The sequence below is a fragment of the Aquarana catesbeiana genome, linkage group LG06, assembly GCF_042186555.1.
Source record: "Aquarana catesbeiana isolate 2022-GZ linkage group LG06, ASM4218655v1, whole genome shotgun sequence".
Lineage (NCBI taxonomy): Eukaryota > Metazoa > Chordata > Amphibia > Anura > Ranidae > Aquarana > Aquarana catesbeiana.
The window spans coordinates 157,943,450-157,961,045 of NC_133329.1; the positions used below are offsets into that span (position 1 = coordinate 157,943,450).

The 17,596-nt window shown below is 42.1% G+C and overlaps 1 protein-coding gene across 1 annotated transcript in view; it reads left to right on the top strand.

Moving 5' to 3' along the window:
* LOC141101785 (palmitoleoyl-protein carboxylesterase notum2-like) overlaps positions 1–17,596 on the top strand; it is a 111,486-nt gene that overhangs the window by 76,700 nt on the left and 17,190 nt on the right. The window contains exon 10 of the mRNA XM_073591114.1: positions 16,885–17,032. Coding sequence (XP_073447215.1) covers positions 16,885–17,032 — 148 coding nt within the window. The remainder of the gene's footprint in view (positions 1–16,884; positions 17,033–17,596) is intronic.

Here is a 17,596-nt window from a genome sequence, read left to right on the forward strand (position 1 = left end):
TTTCGAACGTCAGGGGCGGGCGACGCAGGCGGAGTTTCACACATGCGTAGTGTATAAAGAGCCTTGCGCACGTGTCGTACGTACGTTCTGTGCGTCGAATTAGGGGGCGGAGAACATGAGTTAATTTCGAACGTCAGGGGCGGGCGACGCAGGCGGAGTTTCACACATGCGTAGTGTATAAAGAGCCTTGCGCACGTGTCGTACGTACGTTCTGTGGTAGGTGATAGTGGACCTGGACGTTACAAAACGAAGGTAATTTTAGATATTTTTTTTTTTTGGTTTTTATGGTCATGACTTTGTAGCAAGCGGCCTATATGGCTTGATAGATTGATGAGGCCTACATAGGGAGAAGATGATGAGGGGTTAGCCGAAACCTATAATAAAAGTGTTTTTTGTCTTGTGACTTCATCTTTTCCAGATATAATGAATCCCCTATTTAAGGATCCAGAGTTCCTTACATCTTTTATTTCCAAATATCGAGAGATGAGGAATTTGTGGGAGGTGAAACACCCTCAGTATTATGCTAAGCATGTGAGGAAGTCAACGCTGGAGAGACTTCTGGCCTTTGTCCAGGCGACCATCCCGGAAGTAACAATGGAGACATTGCTCAAGAAAATTGGGGGCTTGAGGAACATGTATAAGAGGGAGCATAAGAAGATCCAGGAATCAAGGAGATCAGGAGCATCAGCAGATGATGTTTATGTACCCAGGCTGTGGTACTACAATCAACTCCGTTTTCTGGATGACCAGAATGAAGCCAGGCCATCACTTTCAACCCTTCCCTCCACCCTTCCCTCCACCCTTCCCTCCACCCCAGCAGAGGCTGATGAGGAGCAAGCTGGGTCTTCCATCCTGGATGAACCAGATATGACCATCTGGAGTCAGGTAAATTATTTTAACAAATATTTACTGTACTAATATTAATGATGTTAACTGGATGTTATAATTGTCTAAAATAATTTGGCACTCAAAATTGGGTATACATATCAATTGACAGTAGTGGCTAAATATGTTTGGCACCTGCTTGAAATAATTAGGGTGTCTGATTAGACTCTTTTATTAAAGAGAAGTATTCACATTGAATTTGCTATTCATGAGAAGCAAACTGTGTGTCATTGATGAACCCCAAAAAATATACTCAAACTATTGTCCTTTTTTTATACACAGGATGAGTCCATCCAGGAGGAATGTGGGGAAAGTGGCAGGCAGGAGGAGACCGGGCCCATGGACAGCCTGGAGGAGGCCGGATTCACCATCATCCTGGAGGAGGCTGGGCCCAGTGTCAGGCAGGAGGTGGCTGCTCCCAGTGAGGTGGCTGCTCCCAGTGAGGTGGCTGGGCCAAGTGAGGTGGCTGGGCCAAGTGAGGTGGCTGGGCCCAGTAGGAGCCTGACCGAATCCCAAGTGCCTCCCCTCCACCTTCCCAAAAAAAGGGCCAGGAAGGGGATGGTCACACAGGACGCATCCCTGCGCCTCATGCAAGAGGCCACCCGTTTTTTAAGGAGCCCCCCCGAAGCGGAAGAATCCTATGGCTGCTACTTAGCCAGCAGGCTTCTTCAGATGAATAGGGAGCAGCGCCTCATTTGTGAGCGCCTATTTGGGGAAACAATCCATAAGGGGCTGCAGGGCACGCTAACACAAAACACCCAACTACATGAGGCAGCCCCCCCTCCTCCTCCTCCTCCTCCTCCTCCTCCTCCTGCCACAACTGAAACACCAGAGCCACAGCCTCAAAAGAAGGCTACAGGGAAGGCTGCAGGGCAGCGTGGAGGAAAGGCTGCAGGGAAGAGAAGAAAATGATGACCTGGGTTCAGTCTGGTCTGACAGAAGACGCAGGCTGTTGTAGGACCACAGTCTGGGGACATCTAGATCATCTGCTGGTGCTGTTGATCTCTGGGATTCTTGGACCAGATTGTGCTCCCTCTTATATGGACTCCTCAAGATCCCAATTTTCTGGTACACCGACTTTTTCCAGCGTTGACTTCCTCTTTATTTTATTTTGACCATGAATAAATGGATATTTTTTGAGTTTAGCAAAAGACTTTATGTGTTTTCTTTGAAATCATTGATTTTACACACAATGTTAAATTAACAAGGGACAACAATCTCATTGAGTTTGAAAAAAAACACACCAAAAATACATTACTAATGTTAATAATGTTCAAGTGGTAAGTCTTGAAAATCAAAAAAATTACGTAACCAAAAACGGTGCTTTGGGTTAACTTTATCTAAAAACTAAAAAATAAACACTATAAAAAAAAAAATAATAATGGGTTCTTTGTGTTAACTTTACAAACCTAAAAAAAAAAAAAAAAAAAAAAAAAAGGGGGAAAAAGTATTATTAGTATGGAAACATTGTTTTAAAAAGGCATACTATATCATTCATGAGATCAAAGAGAAAAAGAATCCAGAAATCAGTTTGGGAGAACTCTGATTATGAACAGCAAAACACCTTCGTTCTTTAGAGCCTTCGTAAAGAAGAAATAAAATGCGCTGCATTGAACGATCACAGATTTTGCAGCGTAATGAATGTGCTACCTACAATACGAACACTAGTTTTACTAGACCGAGTGCTTCCGTTTAGTTTTTGCTTATGAGCATGCGTCGTTTTTTTGTCCGTCGGACTAGCATACAGACGAGCGGACTTCGGGGTCCGTCGTACTTACGACGTAAAGATTTGAAGCATGCTTCAAATCTAAAGTCCGTCGGATTTGAGGCTAAAAAAGTCCGTTGAAAGTCCGGAGAAGCCCACACACGATCGGATTACCAGCCAGCTTTAGTCCGTCAGCGTCCGTTGGACTTTTGTAGACGAAAAGTCCGACCGTGTGTACGCGGCATAAGGGTAATTTCTAGTGGCAAGTCCGCAAATCAGCCCAATAACAACTACCTATAAGCCATTGACTGTCCTATGTTCCTGTAGACACGCGGTGCTGGAGCCAATGTGATTTTTTGGTTATAACCCTGTGTAGAGTCCATAGGCGACATCTGGCACCGATGCTGGAATAGCGAAATTACGGAAGACAGAGGGGAAGTTCCGGCAGGTAGATTTAACTTCTGTTAACTGTTAACTTTAATTACCGACCAGTTCTGACTTTTTACTGTCTAAAGAGGCTCTCTGCCTATGTCACAAGGATAATTTTATAAAGCTAAGCTAAATAACTGTAAAGTATGGATTGTATCATGTATTATGAATCCAGCGGAGGCTCATGTCCTGAAGTATCCTGAAGTATCCTTTTCATCCTAAAATTCTCTGCGCTAATCAAGCCGCATTTTTTCCATGCACCCGCTTCAACATTGCATACTGTTCGAACGTCCACTTATTTATTTCAGTAAATTTATATATTATCTTCAGAAGTAAACCGAACAGAGTTGGTCCCGCTCAGTGAGTGGAGTGTTATGGAGATGTGCAACGCCATAAGCAAAGTTAACTTCATAGCAAATTATCAGTACTATAAAGGCGGTGAAAATAAGGTTGGGTGGTGCCATCACATCGGTAACTGTGTGGACTGGGTGGTCTGAGGGACTGTTGTACGCACTACTAGGTTTGGCTCACGGGACGCCTAGGCAAATTAAGCAACGCGGTACAACGAGGCGTGACGCGGACATACTGGTTGGTGGGTACATCAGTTGCAAAAAATACCTACCTGTGAATTGTCATATAATTATATTGATCTAACTTATGGTACTCAGTCCACAAGCGGACAAGAATCAGGTCTCTGGAATTTGGAATCTTCACTCGGTTAAAAGTAGGTTCCGCTTGAGAATCTCTCTGGGGACTTCCCATTAATTCTTTCTATAAAATACCCAAAAGCCCACTAGAGACAAGGTAATACCAGAGGGAGCCTGCCCGGGCTGGCCTGGGATTAAGGAGATAGAAGGAGAGGTAGGGAGGAGTTGGTGGGGAGAGGGCGCCCGTACTAAAGTGTAGTAAGTAGGAAGAAATGAGAGGTAAATCAGCGAAGGGGGCAACAGCCAATCCTGCTAACCCAGCTAGGATAAGTGCAAGCCCGGGAACCATCAGAAAATATATGGTACACGATAATGGTAAAGATAGTCCGGGAAAACAAAAAGAAACTAAAAGTAAAACCCCTGAGTGTATACCAAAGACAGGGACGAGAAGACAGCTAGCCGAGGCCGAGACTAATATAGTAAGCAGTGAAGCACTTGAGGAAACAACAATGGAACCCCAACAAAAACTGCTACCAACAAAAGTCGAAATGGCAGAAATGTTTGCAAAACTTGAAGTATCTATAAAGGGGGAAATATGCTCTATCCGCGAAGATATGATGCACATTCTTAAAAGAGTTGAAGACGCAGAAACAAAGATGGATAAGCAAGAAGTCAAGATCAAAGAACTTAAATCTCAGATGGAAGAGATGCACGGGAACCCCACTATTATAGGGGGGAGCATTGGTTCTAGGGACAACCAGTCTGAGCTTCACCTCAAGGGGGACAACAGAGGGGCCGAGAGGTGTCGGAGGGGCCACGGTTCTTTTAGGCCATGGGAAGGCCTATTACCCCCAATGGGGAAGGAGGAGGGCCGGGGGGTAGGGTGGGAGGAAGGGAGAGGGAGGGAAAGGGAGGTGGGAGTGGGAGGGGGATGAAGTCAAGTAAGAATACCCATCGGATTAATATATCCTATAAGTATCTAGAACACCACTCTGCTACAGGGCTTAGGACAGTTATCTCAAAGCAAGTATGCCTAATTTAAAAATAATATCGTACAATGTGCGTGGTATGAATTCCCCCATAAAGTGCACCAACATCCTGCAGGAACTAAAATTCCTTGGGGTGATGTGGTTTTTCTGCAGGAAACACATCTTTTCCTGGGAAGAAACTAAAAAATCTTCTCCAAGGAGTTTCCACTCTGGTTATATGGAGACTCGCCTGTACTCCGTGCAAAAAGGAGTAGCCATAGGGTTTGCCAGTGGAACAAGGTTTGACCTACATGAGAGAAGGACTGACTCGGAGGGACGGTTCCTGTTCCTGAGAGGGAACTTAAATGGAATTGAATGTTCGCTGGCAAACATATATGGCCCAAATAAAAATCCAAATAGCTTTATGATAGCGAGGTTGGCCGAATTTATGGAATTTAAGAAAGGACTGGCCATAATGGCTGGCGATTTTAATCTCTGTTTGGATCCAGGAAAGGGTAAATTGTCCCATGCACGGGGGACGAGCATGGCTTGGAATAACAAGATGAGACAGAAACTGCACCAGTCTCAATTTGTGGATGCATGGAGGGCGCAGCATACCAACCATAGGGACTATACGTTCTACTCCCCCGTGCATGAGACTTATTCCAGACTTGATTTTTTTTTGATTGAACATCGCTGGCTGGAGGCAGTCGTTAGCTCAAATATTGGACAGATTCATAACAAGAGTTCTAGTTGGAGGTTAAACGAAGAACTATTAAGTGATAAAGAGATAGGTAAGCTTATCACAAATGAATTAGAGTTCTACTTTAAAACTAATGAAACAGCGGAGGTATCGGAGTCTATTGTGTGGGAGGCCCACAAAGCCTACATCAGGGGGATTTTGATTAAGGCAGGCGCGGAAAAGAAAGATAAAGGAAGATAAACTTATATTAATGAAAGAGATATCTGAACTTGAGCAACTGCATAAATCAAATGGAGGAAAGGAGGCGCTCCTAAGACTCCACTATAAAAGAAAGGCCATGAGAGATTTAGTAGAACAAGAAACACGCGTAGCCTACAACCTAATAAAGGAGGAGAGGTATGTGGGGGGAAACAAACCGGGGAAGTATTTAGTTAAAACCCTAAAAAAGAGAAGACTAACAACTACTGTATATTGAGAAAATTAAGACAACAGACAGGGATATGAGATATAGAACTAGTGAAATTGCTAAAAGCTTCCAAGATTATTATGAGGGACTGTATTCCATTAATAACAAGATTTCAACGAAGGAGGCAGGCAAGAAAAGGGATAGAACTAAAACTTTTTTTCAGGATTTGGGATTAAAAAAAATAGAAGATAAATGTAATTTACTAGAGGCCCCTATAACAGAGGACGAAATAAAAAAAATATTGAAAGAAACGCCGGTAGGGAAAAGCCCTGGGCCCGATGGCTTTACCGTACTTTACTATAAAAAATTCCAGGACCTACTAATTCCCAAATTATGTACGTAGATGAACGGGATAGGTGTAAATTGGGGGATGGGGAAAGGAGCGTTAGAAGCCATTATCACCATTATCTTGAAAGAGGGCAAAGATAGCACACTCTGTTCTAGCTACAGGCCTATAGTGCTCCTCAATACGGACACGAAACTATTTGCAAAAGTACTGGCCGGGAGAGTGAAGAACATACTGAACAACATTGTCCACCCAGATCAGGTTGGGTTCATCCCTGGTAGGGAAGGGCGGGATAACGGTATAAGAACACTCTTGGTAACCCAGAGAATTAGAGACAGTGGAGCCCCAGGTCTACTCCTGTCAATTGATGCTGAGAAAGCCTTTGACAGGGTAGACTGGGGCTTTATTTACTGTATGCTGGAGGAGATGGGGCCTAACATGATCAGATGGATAAAGGCATGATATGTCCATCCTTCTGCGAGGGTCAAAGTCAACGGAACACTCTCGGAGTCATTTGTAATGACTAACGGAACTAGACAGGGGTGTCCACTCTCCCCCCTTCTGTTTGTGCTTACGCTCGAAGGTCTTCTAACAAGGATTAGGCAGAACCCGAATATTACGGGAGTAAATGACGGAGAAGAAGTACACAAATTGGCAGCTTTTGCAGACGATATCCTTTTCTAAATTACCAGACCTAGGATAGCCCTCCCTAACCTGCTTAAAACCTTAAAAGTGTACGGTGAAATATCAAATTTCAAGATTAACCCGGCCAAATCAGAAATAAATAAGATGGATAAAGGGGATCATATGGTTTATAGGGAGTTCCCATTCGCGTGGGGAAAAAAAAAAGATTAAATTATCTCAGGATTAAGATAACTAGATCAAGAGAGTCTCTATACCAGGCTAATTTTGTTCCTCTCCTTAACGAGATCAAAGGGGAGCTGAACAGAATTACAAGAGGACAACTGTCATGGGGGGCAAGAATTAACATCCTCAAGATGGCAATTTTGCCAAAAATTTTATACAAAATGCAAATGCTCCCTATTCCACTACCACAAGCATATTTCAAAATATTGCATTCACTTTTTCTAAAATGTATTTGGAGAGGGAAAAACCCACGTATAAATTTTGCAACACTGGTTAAAGACAAGGAGAGTGGGGGTTGGGAGGCACCAGATATCAGATGCTATCACAACGCAATTATTTTATCACGAATTATAGAATGGGCAAAAAGTAACAAGGAAAAGCGTTGGGTGAAAATGGATAACACGATTACTAAAGTAAACACGAGTAAAGTAATTTGGATTCCTCCACCCTTTAGGAAACTCAGTTCCAAGACACATATTATCACTAGATACACTTTAAAAGTTTGGGATAATTTGCACAAAAGGGAGAAGTGGGAGTATAACTCCCCTTTAATCCCTCTGAAGGATACAGAATTTTTTGCACCAGGCTTGGAGGTTTTGAGCTGGAGATGGATTTTGCAAGAAGAAGCACAACTAAAGGATGTGATGGAACGGGGTAAACTTTGTTCTTTTCAGGAATTAAAAAACAAAAGTGACCTTATAGCCATCAATAGATGGCGATACTCCCAATTAAAACATTTCATCGAAACACTTCCCCAACCCATTAGATCGGTGGATAACTTGCAGCCCTTAGAGAAAGTGTGTGTCGATAAAGCAGGGAAGAAGGGGATTTTGAGGATTTACAAGGTGTTGATAGATTTGAAGGGAATAGAAATTCCGGTATTCATTAAAAAGTGGGAGATTGAATTAGCATCAAAACTCACAGACGCAGAGGCTACAATCTTACTAAAGCGAGTTCACATCACATCAGTAAACTATAAGGTGTCCGAGCTAAACTACAAATGTTTGGCAAGATGGTATATTACCCCAGATAGAGCATCTAAGTATCAGAGCGAAACCTCGCAATATTGCTGGAGGGGATGCAAAGAGCTTGGAACAATGGCGCACATCTGGTGGCAATGCCCAGAAATTAAAAAATTCTGGGGTGAGATTAGGAAAATCATCAGTGAGATAACCCATATAGCGGTCCCCGATGATCCATGGGCGTGTTTATTTCACGGTTTTAGAATGTCAACTGAGTCATATTTGAGAATACTTTTACCACAATTTCTGAATGCAGCCAAAAGTCTCATACCTAGATATTGGCAGGAAAGAAGCTGTCCAACATTACAAGATTGGTATGATAAAACAAACGAAATCCAAAATCTCGAATACCTGAGCTAGACCGAGGGAGCTGAAATGGATGAATTCGAGGAAAAATGGAGGGGCTGGCTAGATTTTAAAAGTTCAATAAGATCAGCAGAGATGTTAGGAATCTAAAAGGTTTATATGGTTTGGCCCTTCACTCAGCAAGAGATCAGTAAAAAGCAACATGAGTGGAGTACATGAGCGGAGTTGAACAGGTAGGCTTTGAGGCCCATGGTGGAACGATATATAGGACTTCGGGGGGGTTTGGGGGATTTGGGGTAGAATTGGGGGGAAGGGAGGGGGGTTTAGATAAGCTTGGTATTGGATTCGCTTCACGTGCCACTAATGAAGTGGGGTCTCAAGATGGTTCGGATCGTAAGTAACGTAGATTTTTTTTTTTTTCTTTTTTTAGCGATATATGTAATTATGGTAAAAGACTAGACTATAAACTTGTTTACATGGGGAAAAAAGAAAAAAGAAAGAAAGGAAAGGAAAGGAGAAAGAGAAAAAAAAATAAATTAAAAAATTAAAAAATAACACATTTAATATATGCCACTATGATGTGAATAACGAGTCGGGTGAATATTGAACTGCAAAGTTGAAACCTACCTCCCAGAAAACGGTCACTGATGTGGAAAAAAAAAAAAAATACCCTTACTGAGATTTACTAAAAGTCGAAGACAATACAATAACAATAATTAATATTAAAGGGGTTGTAAAGGTATTTTTTTTTTCTTTAAAAATAACAAACATGTTATACTTATCTTCACTGTGCAGCTCGTTCTGCACAGAGTGGCCCCGAACCTACTTTTCTGGGGTCCCTCGGCGGCTGTCTCGGCTCCTCCCCGCAATAACTAGCCACCTTAATGCGAGCTCCCTCGCATGGTGGATAGTTATTGCGGGCGCGCTCCCGTGATACAGCCCGCGGCTATAGCCGCTCGCTGTATCACTCGGCCCCGCCCCCCGGCGCGCCGCGTCATTGGATGTGATTGACAGCAGCGCGAGCCAATGGCTGCGCTGCTTTCAATCCATCCACTATAGCCAATCAGCGACCAGGCTGATCGGCTGAATGGAGGTCGGGAACGCGCAGGCGAGTTTTTGAGGTGTCAGGTAAGTAAAACGGGGGGGCTGGGGGCGGCGGTATTATCAAAAGTTTTTTCACCTTAATGCATAGAATGCATTAAGGTGAAAAAATTTATACCTTTACAACCCCTTTAACCTAATAAATCCCTAAATTCCCGCTACTCTATTAAAGTGCATGTGTGCGGATGGCTTTTAAATGGTAATAGTCACAATATACTGTAAAAATTAAATATTAAAATATAAAATTTTTAAAAATGCTTATTAAAAAATATAAAATTATTTTTAATTACTATTATTTCCTTATATGAACTTTAGAGCGTGTTGAGGAAACTATGTGTCCTTATAAATATAGTCTATTTAAGAACAAGGGAGCAATGTTGTCTGTACCCATCTTCAATACCTATATAAAAAGTGAATACCTAGTCATTGCTTAAAAAACATTTTAGATCAAATTCTTTATTTAACCCCCCAGGTTCCAGAGAGCCCAACTGGTGTATCCATCAGGATTCACGCTTGCTAATTTCCCTCACGTAATTCGAACCCCTCCAGTGGTGTTTGGGGGCATCAATGCCCCAGAATTGCATTCCTGATGTGCTTTGATTGTGAACATCCCTGAAGTGTATAGAGAGATAATGTTTATCGAAACCCTTTTTTATGTTCCTAACATGTTCCTCCATGCGATCCTTCAGCGTCCTTATAGTTCTGCCAACATAAATCAGATTGCATGGACATTTTACTGCATACACTACACCTATTGTATCGCATGAGATAAAGTCCCTTATGGTGTGTGTTTGATTCGATTGGGTGTTAACAAAAAGATTACTTTTTTAATATTGGTTGGGACTCTTATGCAGCTGTAACAGCGTCCACAACCATGAAAACCTTTTATGTCCCAAAACATTTTGGGTTTCGGCGGGGCGGTTCCACAACATTATGCACTAGTTTGTCTCTGAGATTAGGCGCCCGCCTATAAACAATTCTCGGTTTCTCTGGTAAACATCCTTTGAGGTGCACATCCTGCTTTAAAACATTCCAATATTTTTGGATGATCCTTTCCACCTCTCTATTCTGTAAGTTGTAGTCTAGAACAATACAAGTACCCATATCGTTACTAGTATCTTTCTTTATGGTACTAACTTTCAGCAGATCTTCCCTGTCCATATTTTTGATCTTATTTTTCTCTGTTTCCAGGTAGACATCACGATAGCCTTTGTCTCTGAACATTTTACTTAACATCTCTGTCTGTACCTCGAAATCTGTATCCTGCATGCAATTCTTTCTTATTCTCATGTATTGTCCCCTGGGGATATTGTCTATCCATGGTCTATGATGACAGCTCATTGTGGGAATGTAAGAATTGCGATCAGTTGCTTTGAAATAGGTTCTGGTTCCTATGCCCCGTGACGTATTGCAGATCTTCAAGTCCAGAAAGTGTATCACTTCCTTACTCATATTTCATGTTAGGGTAATGTTTTGATCGTTGTCATTCATGGACTGGAGTTGATTTTCAAAAGCTTCCATACTACCATTCCATATAATAAGTAGATCATCAATAAAACTCCTATATAGCATGATCCTTGGGTCCTTATTGTATAGGACTCCGTCGGCCTCCCACTTTGCCATGTATAAATTTGCGACGCTTGGGGCGAACTTTGCGCCCATGGCAACACCTTTAATTTGTAGATAAAAAGTGTTTTCATACCAGAAAAAGTTGTGTTCTAAACAAAACTCCAAACATTTTTTAAAATAAATTTTCGTTGGTGTCTCTTAATATCACTGTTGCTTTTTAGGGCCCACTAAACTGCCCTCATAGCTCCCCCATGGTCAATATTAGTATAAAGCGATGACACATCTCCCGTGGCCATCACAATATTTTCACTATGTGTGCATTCTTTCAACAACTGCAGGGTGTGCTTAGTATCTTTTAAAAAAGCTTGCGTGTTTCTTACTAGAGGTTGGAGGTGGATATCTATCTATATATATGCACCCAGTCGCGATGTTAGCGATTCTATCCCACTCACTATTGGCCTCCCTGGGGGATTAGCCCTATCCTTGTGTATCTTAGGTACATAATAGATGACTGGAATCCTACGAGCCGTGGGTACTAGATATTTCTCTTCGTGCTTATTGAGTAGTTCCCTCTTTTTTTTTTTTTATAATTTAATTTTTATTTAGAAACATTCTTCATACAAAATAACACAACATTCTATTATATCTTAAAATCTTTAATCTCTTTTCTTATTTCTAATCCCCCCCACCCAATCTGTTCTGTTATCCTCATTTCCTTTTCCACTTCAGTCTTTTTCACTCATTCCCTGTACATATTTCTCCAACTATTTGAAAACTTTCCATTTCTCCCAGGTTGTTCTATGACTTTCGACCCGTCCCTGCTCTCTGCTGCATAGGTACTCCATATTACATATATGGTCTACTCTTTGTAGCCACTCTTTTATACTTGGTTTCGTTGTATACGTCCATTTTTTTGGAATTAGTGCTTTTGCTGCGTTGAGCAGGAACGGGACCAGAGTTTTCTTATATTGTTTTCTTGTTTTGTTTGTCCCATGGAACAGACAACACAAGGGTTTTTTGGGATCTTCTCCCCAGTTATTACCTCAATATATTCTAAAATGTCCTGCCAGTAGTCTCGTATCTTTGGGCACTCCCACCATATGTGCATTGTTGTTCCTATTTGTCCACATTTCCTCCAACACTGCGGGGGCTTATTTGGCTGGAATTTATTAATTCTCTCAGGTTTCTTCGCACCATACACTTATAATTTGCTTCTATCGTAGTTATATCAGTTGCATAATTATATACTGCTCCTATCATTTGCGTTTCGTCTAGTTTTATGCCCAAGTCTTGTTCCCATTTTTCTATGAAGGGTAGGGTCCCCTGTCTTTCTAATTCTGTTAATATTTTATCCTGCTTTGTCCTAATTTTGCCTAGTATAGTGATATCCTTTAATTGTACAGTGCCCATTTGATTTCCCAAACGTGTTCCATTTCCTGGAATAAAAAAATTTGTGCCTGTTAATGAGATTAGTGGTGAATTATATTTCCACTTTTCTTTTCGATATAATGTGTCCCATACTTTAAATACATTTTTAGTTAACTCATGTGTATCTATACTATATGTTCTCAGTTTTGGTGGAATCCAAATAATTTTTTGAAGTTGTGTCCTATTTAATGTTCCATTCTCACCCATCTCTTCTTAGTGCTTATTGAGTAGTTTGCTTTTAACGCCATATTGTATAATGGTTTCCAGCTCCGTTTTGAATTGTTTAGAGGGATCCGATTTTAATATATGGTAGGTACTTCTGTCCTCCAAGATCCTATTCATTTCTGTTTTGTATTGCTCTAGAGATAATACGACTATGCCCCCTCGGCTGGGCGGATCACAATATCTTTTCTATTGGGATAACACTTGTTTATGCATGAGCACAGTGATTTATGAACTATTCTTTTAGTTTTAAGACCTATGGACTTTTCTTGGCAGGATCGCCAGAGACACCATTGTTGATCACTTATGCACATGAGCACTTTTGTTTATGATTTATTCACATATTAATTTTAAGTACTTTTAATACCACTTTGCATAGGAGCACTTTTTAAAATTTTGCATTTTATATGCATTATTCACAATACTCTGCATAGGAGCATTTTGGATCAAGTTATGTTATTTATTTATACATTTTATCCATTTAACTTGGTGCACTGTTAAGACACAGTTATATAGTTTTATATTATTCATTAATCATTTCACATAGATTTATGTAATAGTCATGCAAGCAGTTTGATCTCTATACTGATAGAGTGTGTATTAATTACAGGTAGCGCAGCATATATAATTAATCTATTTATCCTTGCACGATTTATGCGACATGTTCAACGCTAGCAGCTTCCTTATTATTAATTTACTTCACTAGCACTTGGCTATTGGTGGCTCGCAGGATCCTTTTTGATCTAAATAAATTTATGAAGAAATAAGAATTTAGATGGACAGACAGACAGACACTATAGATGGACAGCCAGCCACTGTAGACACTGTGGACAGACAGACACTATAGATGCACAGCCAGCCACTGTAGACAGACAGACACTATAGATGCACAGCCAGCCACTGTAGACAGACACTATAGATGGACAGACAGCCACTGTAGACTGACAGACAGACAGACACTATAGATGGTCAGACAGACAGACACTATAGATGGTCAGACAGACAGACACTATAGATGGACAGACTGACACTGTAAACAGACAGACACCGTAAACACTGTGTACACAGACACTGTAGACAGACAGATACTGCAGACACTGTAGATAGACACTGTAGAGAGACATAAAGACATTGTAGATAGACAGACAGACGCTGTAGATAGACACACTGTAGACAGACACTGTAGATAGACACACTGTAGACAGACACTGTAGCTAGACAGACAGACAGACACCGTAGATAGACAGACAGACACTGTAGATAGACAGACAAGCAGACACTGTAGATCGAGGGTCGGCAACCCGTCGATCGCAGGCTACCTGGCTCTTGTCCAAACACGCCTGAGTGCTTCGCGCCCCTCGCCAATGGCTTTCCTCACTGATCCAAGGGAAGGTGAGAGAGGCGGCAGGGATCAGCACCACTGCACCTTCCCTGCGCCTCTCTGCATATAACATGTCTTTAAACTCCAGCTCTCCTGCTATTCCAGCCTTACTGACACTCCAGCCCTAATGACACCCCTAATACCCTACCCTCCTGACACTCCAGCCCTCCTGATTCCCCTAATACAATACCCTCCTGACACCCCAGCCCTCCTGATCCCCACAATACTATACCCCCTGTCCCTCCAGTGCCTTGCCCTCTTGGGACCCCAGCCCTCCTGATCCCCCTGTACTGTGCCCTCCATATCTCCCAGTAACATACTCGCCTGACCACCCCAGTACTTCCCCCCCTGACCCCCCTATATCCTGCCCTCCTGACCTCCCTATACCATGCTACCATACATGCTACCGACCTCTGTACGTCGCCCTACATGCTACCGACCTCTGTACGCCGCCCCACATGCTACTGACCCCTGTACGCCACTCTACACCCTACCGACCTCTGTACGCCACCCTACATCCTAACCAACCTCTGTATGCTGCCCTACATGCTACCGACTTCTGTCCGCCGCCCTACAACCTACCGACCTCTGTACATCGCCCTACATCCTAAACGACCTCTGAACACCACCCTACATCCTAAACGACCTCCGTACGCCACCCTACATCCTAAACGACCTCTGTACGCCACCCTACATCCTAAATGACCTCTGTACGCCGCCCTACATCCTAAACGACCTCTGTATGACGCCCTACATCCTAACTGACCTCCGTCCACTGCCCTACATCCTACCGACTTGTGTCTGCCATCCTTTATCCTACTAACTTCTGTCCGCCGCCCTATCTACCTCTGTACGACGCCCTACCTACTATCGACCTCTGTATGTCGCCCTACCTACTACCGGCCTTTGTACGCCACCCTACCTACTACCAGCCTCTGTACATCGCCCTACCTACTACTGACCTCTGTACACTGCCCTAAATACTACATACTACTGACCCCTGTACTCTGCCTTACATACTACTGACCCCTGTACTCTGTCCTACATACTACTGACCCCTGTACTCTGCCCTACATACTACTCACCCCTGTACTCTGCCCTACATACTACTGACCCTTGTACACTAAACTACATACTACTGGCCCCTGTACACTAACCTACATACTACTGACCCCTGTACACTGCCCTACATACTACTGACCTCTGCACACTGCCCTACATACTACTGAGCCTGGAACCCACCCTACAAACTGCTTGCACTGACCAGAAATCAGAGCAGGTAGCCAGGGCTGAAATTAGTAAAAAAATATCAGCTTGCAGTGCCAGATGTTCTGATTTCACGATGAACTCCAGCATCAGACTTGTGGGGGTAACCAATTGCTCCCCAGACATGAAAAAATTGTGACTGAAAGTGAATGCAGAGCTGCTCACTGAAGTTAACTTAGGGTAAGTTTATATTTTTACAGTGATATTAGTTTTAGTAGATTTTTCTAGGTTTTTAATGCTGTCTCTCCTTTTTATTGGGGGCTTGCTAGTTAATTAATTTGAAAAAAAGGGGGCACTGCACCCCAGTGATCTTTGATCTCTTCAATGTTGTCCAGGTAGATCTCCATCTCTCAAAGGTTGCCTACCCCTATTGTAGACAGACAGACACTGTAGACAACGAGAAACAAGAGAGACAGGGCGCACCAGCCATGTGCATTATCTTTTAGGTAAAATTTATTGTAATAATGATAAAAAGGAACTACTTACAAACAGTAGTAGAAGATCACAAGGGTATATAAACATTCTTCAAATCACAGCATGTGGTGAAGGAGCAGCAGAGCCCACCAGAGGTTCCGAAAGAGCCCACAAAAATCACTGCTGGCTGACGTGTTTCGAGGGGAATGTACCCTCTTCCTCAGAGCACTGCACTGTGCACTGTGATCTTCTAATACTGTTTGTAAGTAGTTCCTTTTTATCATTATTACAATAAATTTTACCTAAAAGATAATGCACATGGCTGGTGCGCCCTGTCTCTCTTGTTTCTCGTTGTCTGCTAGGATTCCCCATCCTTGAGGGCAGCAAAGCCTGTGTTCTACTACTGGTTGAACAGATAGACAGACACTATAGACAAACAGGCACTGTAGATAGACACTGTGGACAGACACTGTAGACAGACAGACAGTGTAGACATAGGCGTTCGCACAGGGTGTGCTGGGTGTGCAAGGGCATACCCTAATCACTCTGTGCAGTGCCTATTTCCCCTGCTTCCTGGCGTCCCCTGTCTCTCCCCTGCAGTTCTGCCAGCTTCCCTCCTCTCCTGCTGGCTGCTGCATGGGATGTTTCAGAATGGATGAATGAATGAACACAGTGAGTGATCTGTACCTATCCCTTCTGTGTTCATTCTTAACTGAAGTATAGTATACTATGTTTACTATGCTTCAGTTTGTGAATGAACTGGAAGCCACTCAGCAAAGTGCAATTCCCATTCGTTCACTGTCCAGTGCAGCTGAGGCTGCAAAGAAAGACTCTCTCTCTTTAGACCCTTGATATTTCACCAAAGCCCCCCAACGGTCCTCCTAAAAACAAATAATAATAATATTGTAAAAAATAATAAAAAAAAAAAAAAAAAAAAAATTGTAAAAAATAATATAAAAAAAAAATTGTAAAAAATAATAAAAATAAAAACTACTGATGCCGTCCATTGCTCTACTGTCTTGGATGCACACCCTAATAGACAGATACAAAGCGGTGCATAAGATATTTATTTGAGCTCCTACTACCTAGACACTTTCCTAGACAATAGAATTCAGAATGCAACCAATCAATACATTGTTAAGAATTTCTGACACACTATTCTGGACCTTTTATTTCTTTTTCATTATCGTTGAGTCTCAGCCATTGCACTGTGTTTCAGCCCCTATCTTTGTGGTTCAGTGGCTTTATGATGTGGAACAGCTAAGAATAGAAAACATCCAACCTGATTTCCAATTCATGACAGCAAATCAGTGGAATAACATACAGATCATTGGACGAGAGCTGAAGAAGTCGCTACGTGAAGTCCCGTAAGAGATAAGCCGTTTTGTTTTCCAAACAGTTTATGGTGATGTTGTCTAGTAGTTGCTCTTTGTGTCCATGCTAGCTATTGTATGGGTGTAACAGCAGGTCTAGCACAAACAAACAATTACAATATCATAAACATTAAACACACATAAATTGTTTAAAAACACTACAAATTCAATGTAGATACTAATGATAATACACCGTATGGGTCCTATCCTGCCAATTTGTATAACATAGAGAAGGCTATAGACAAATACATGTGATGCTTAAACCAAGTACGGGAGAAATACTTCCCCTGAAAATCAAACAGTAGGCAAGCATATAGCTATAGCAGAGAAAATACAGCAGGTTTGGTGATCCACGGTGGGGTATTCTCTAGTTGCTCTACATGTTTCGCGTTTCGCAGAACGCTTCCTCAGGAACTAGAGACTCAATTGGATATGGTAAGATTGCCCAAATCAGCCAGTGGTAACCATATATAACTGACCACAATTTGATCATAAATGTAGAAAGTTTAAATCAGATTGTAAACAGCAATCGGTCATAACCTGGAACCTCTCCAAAAA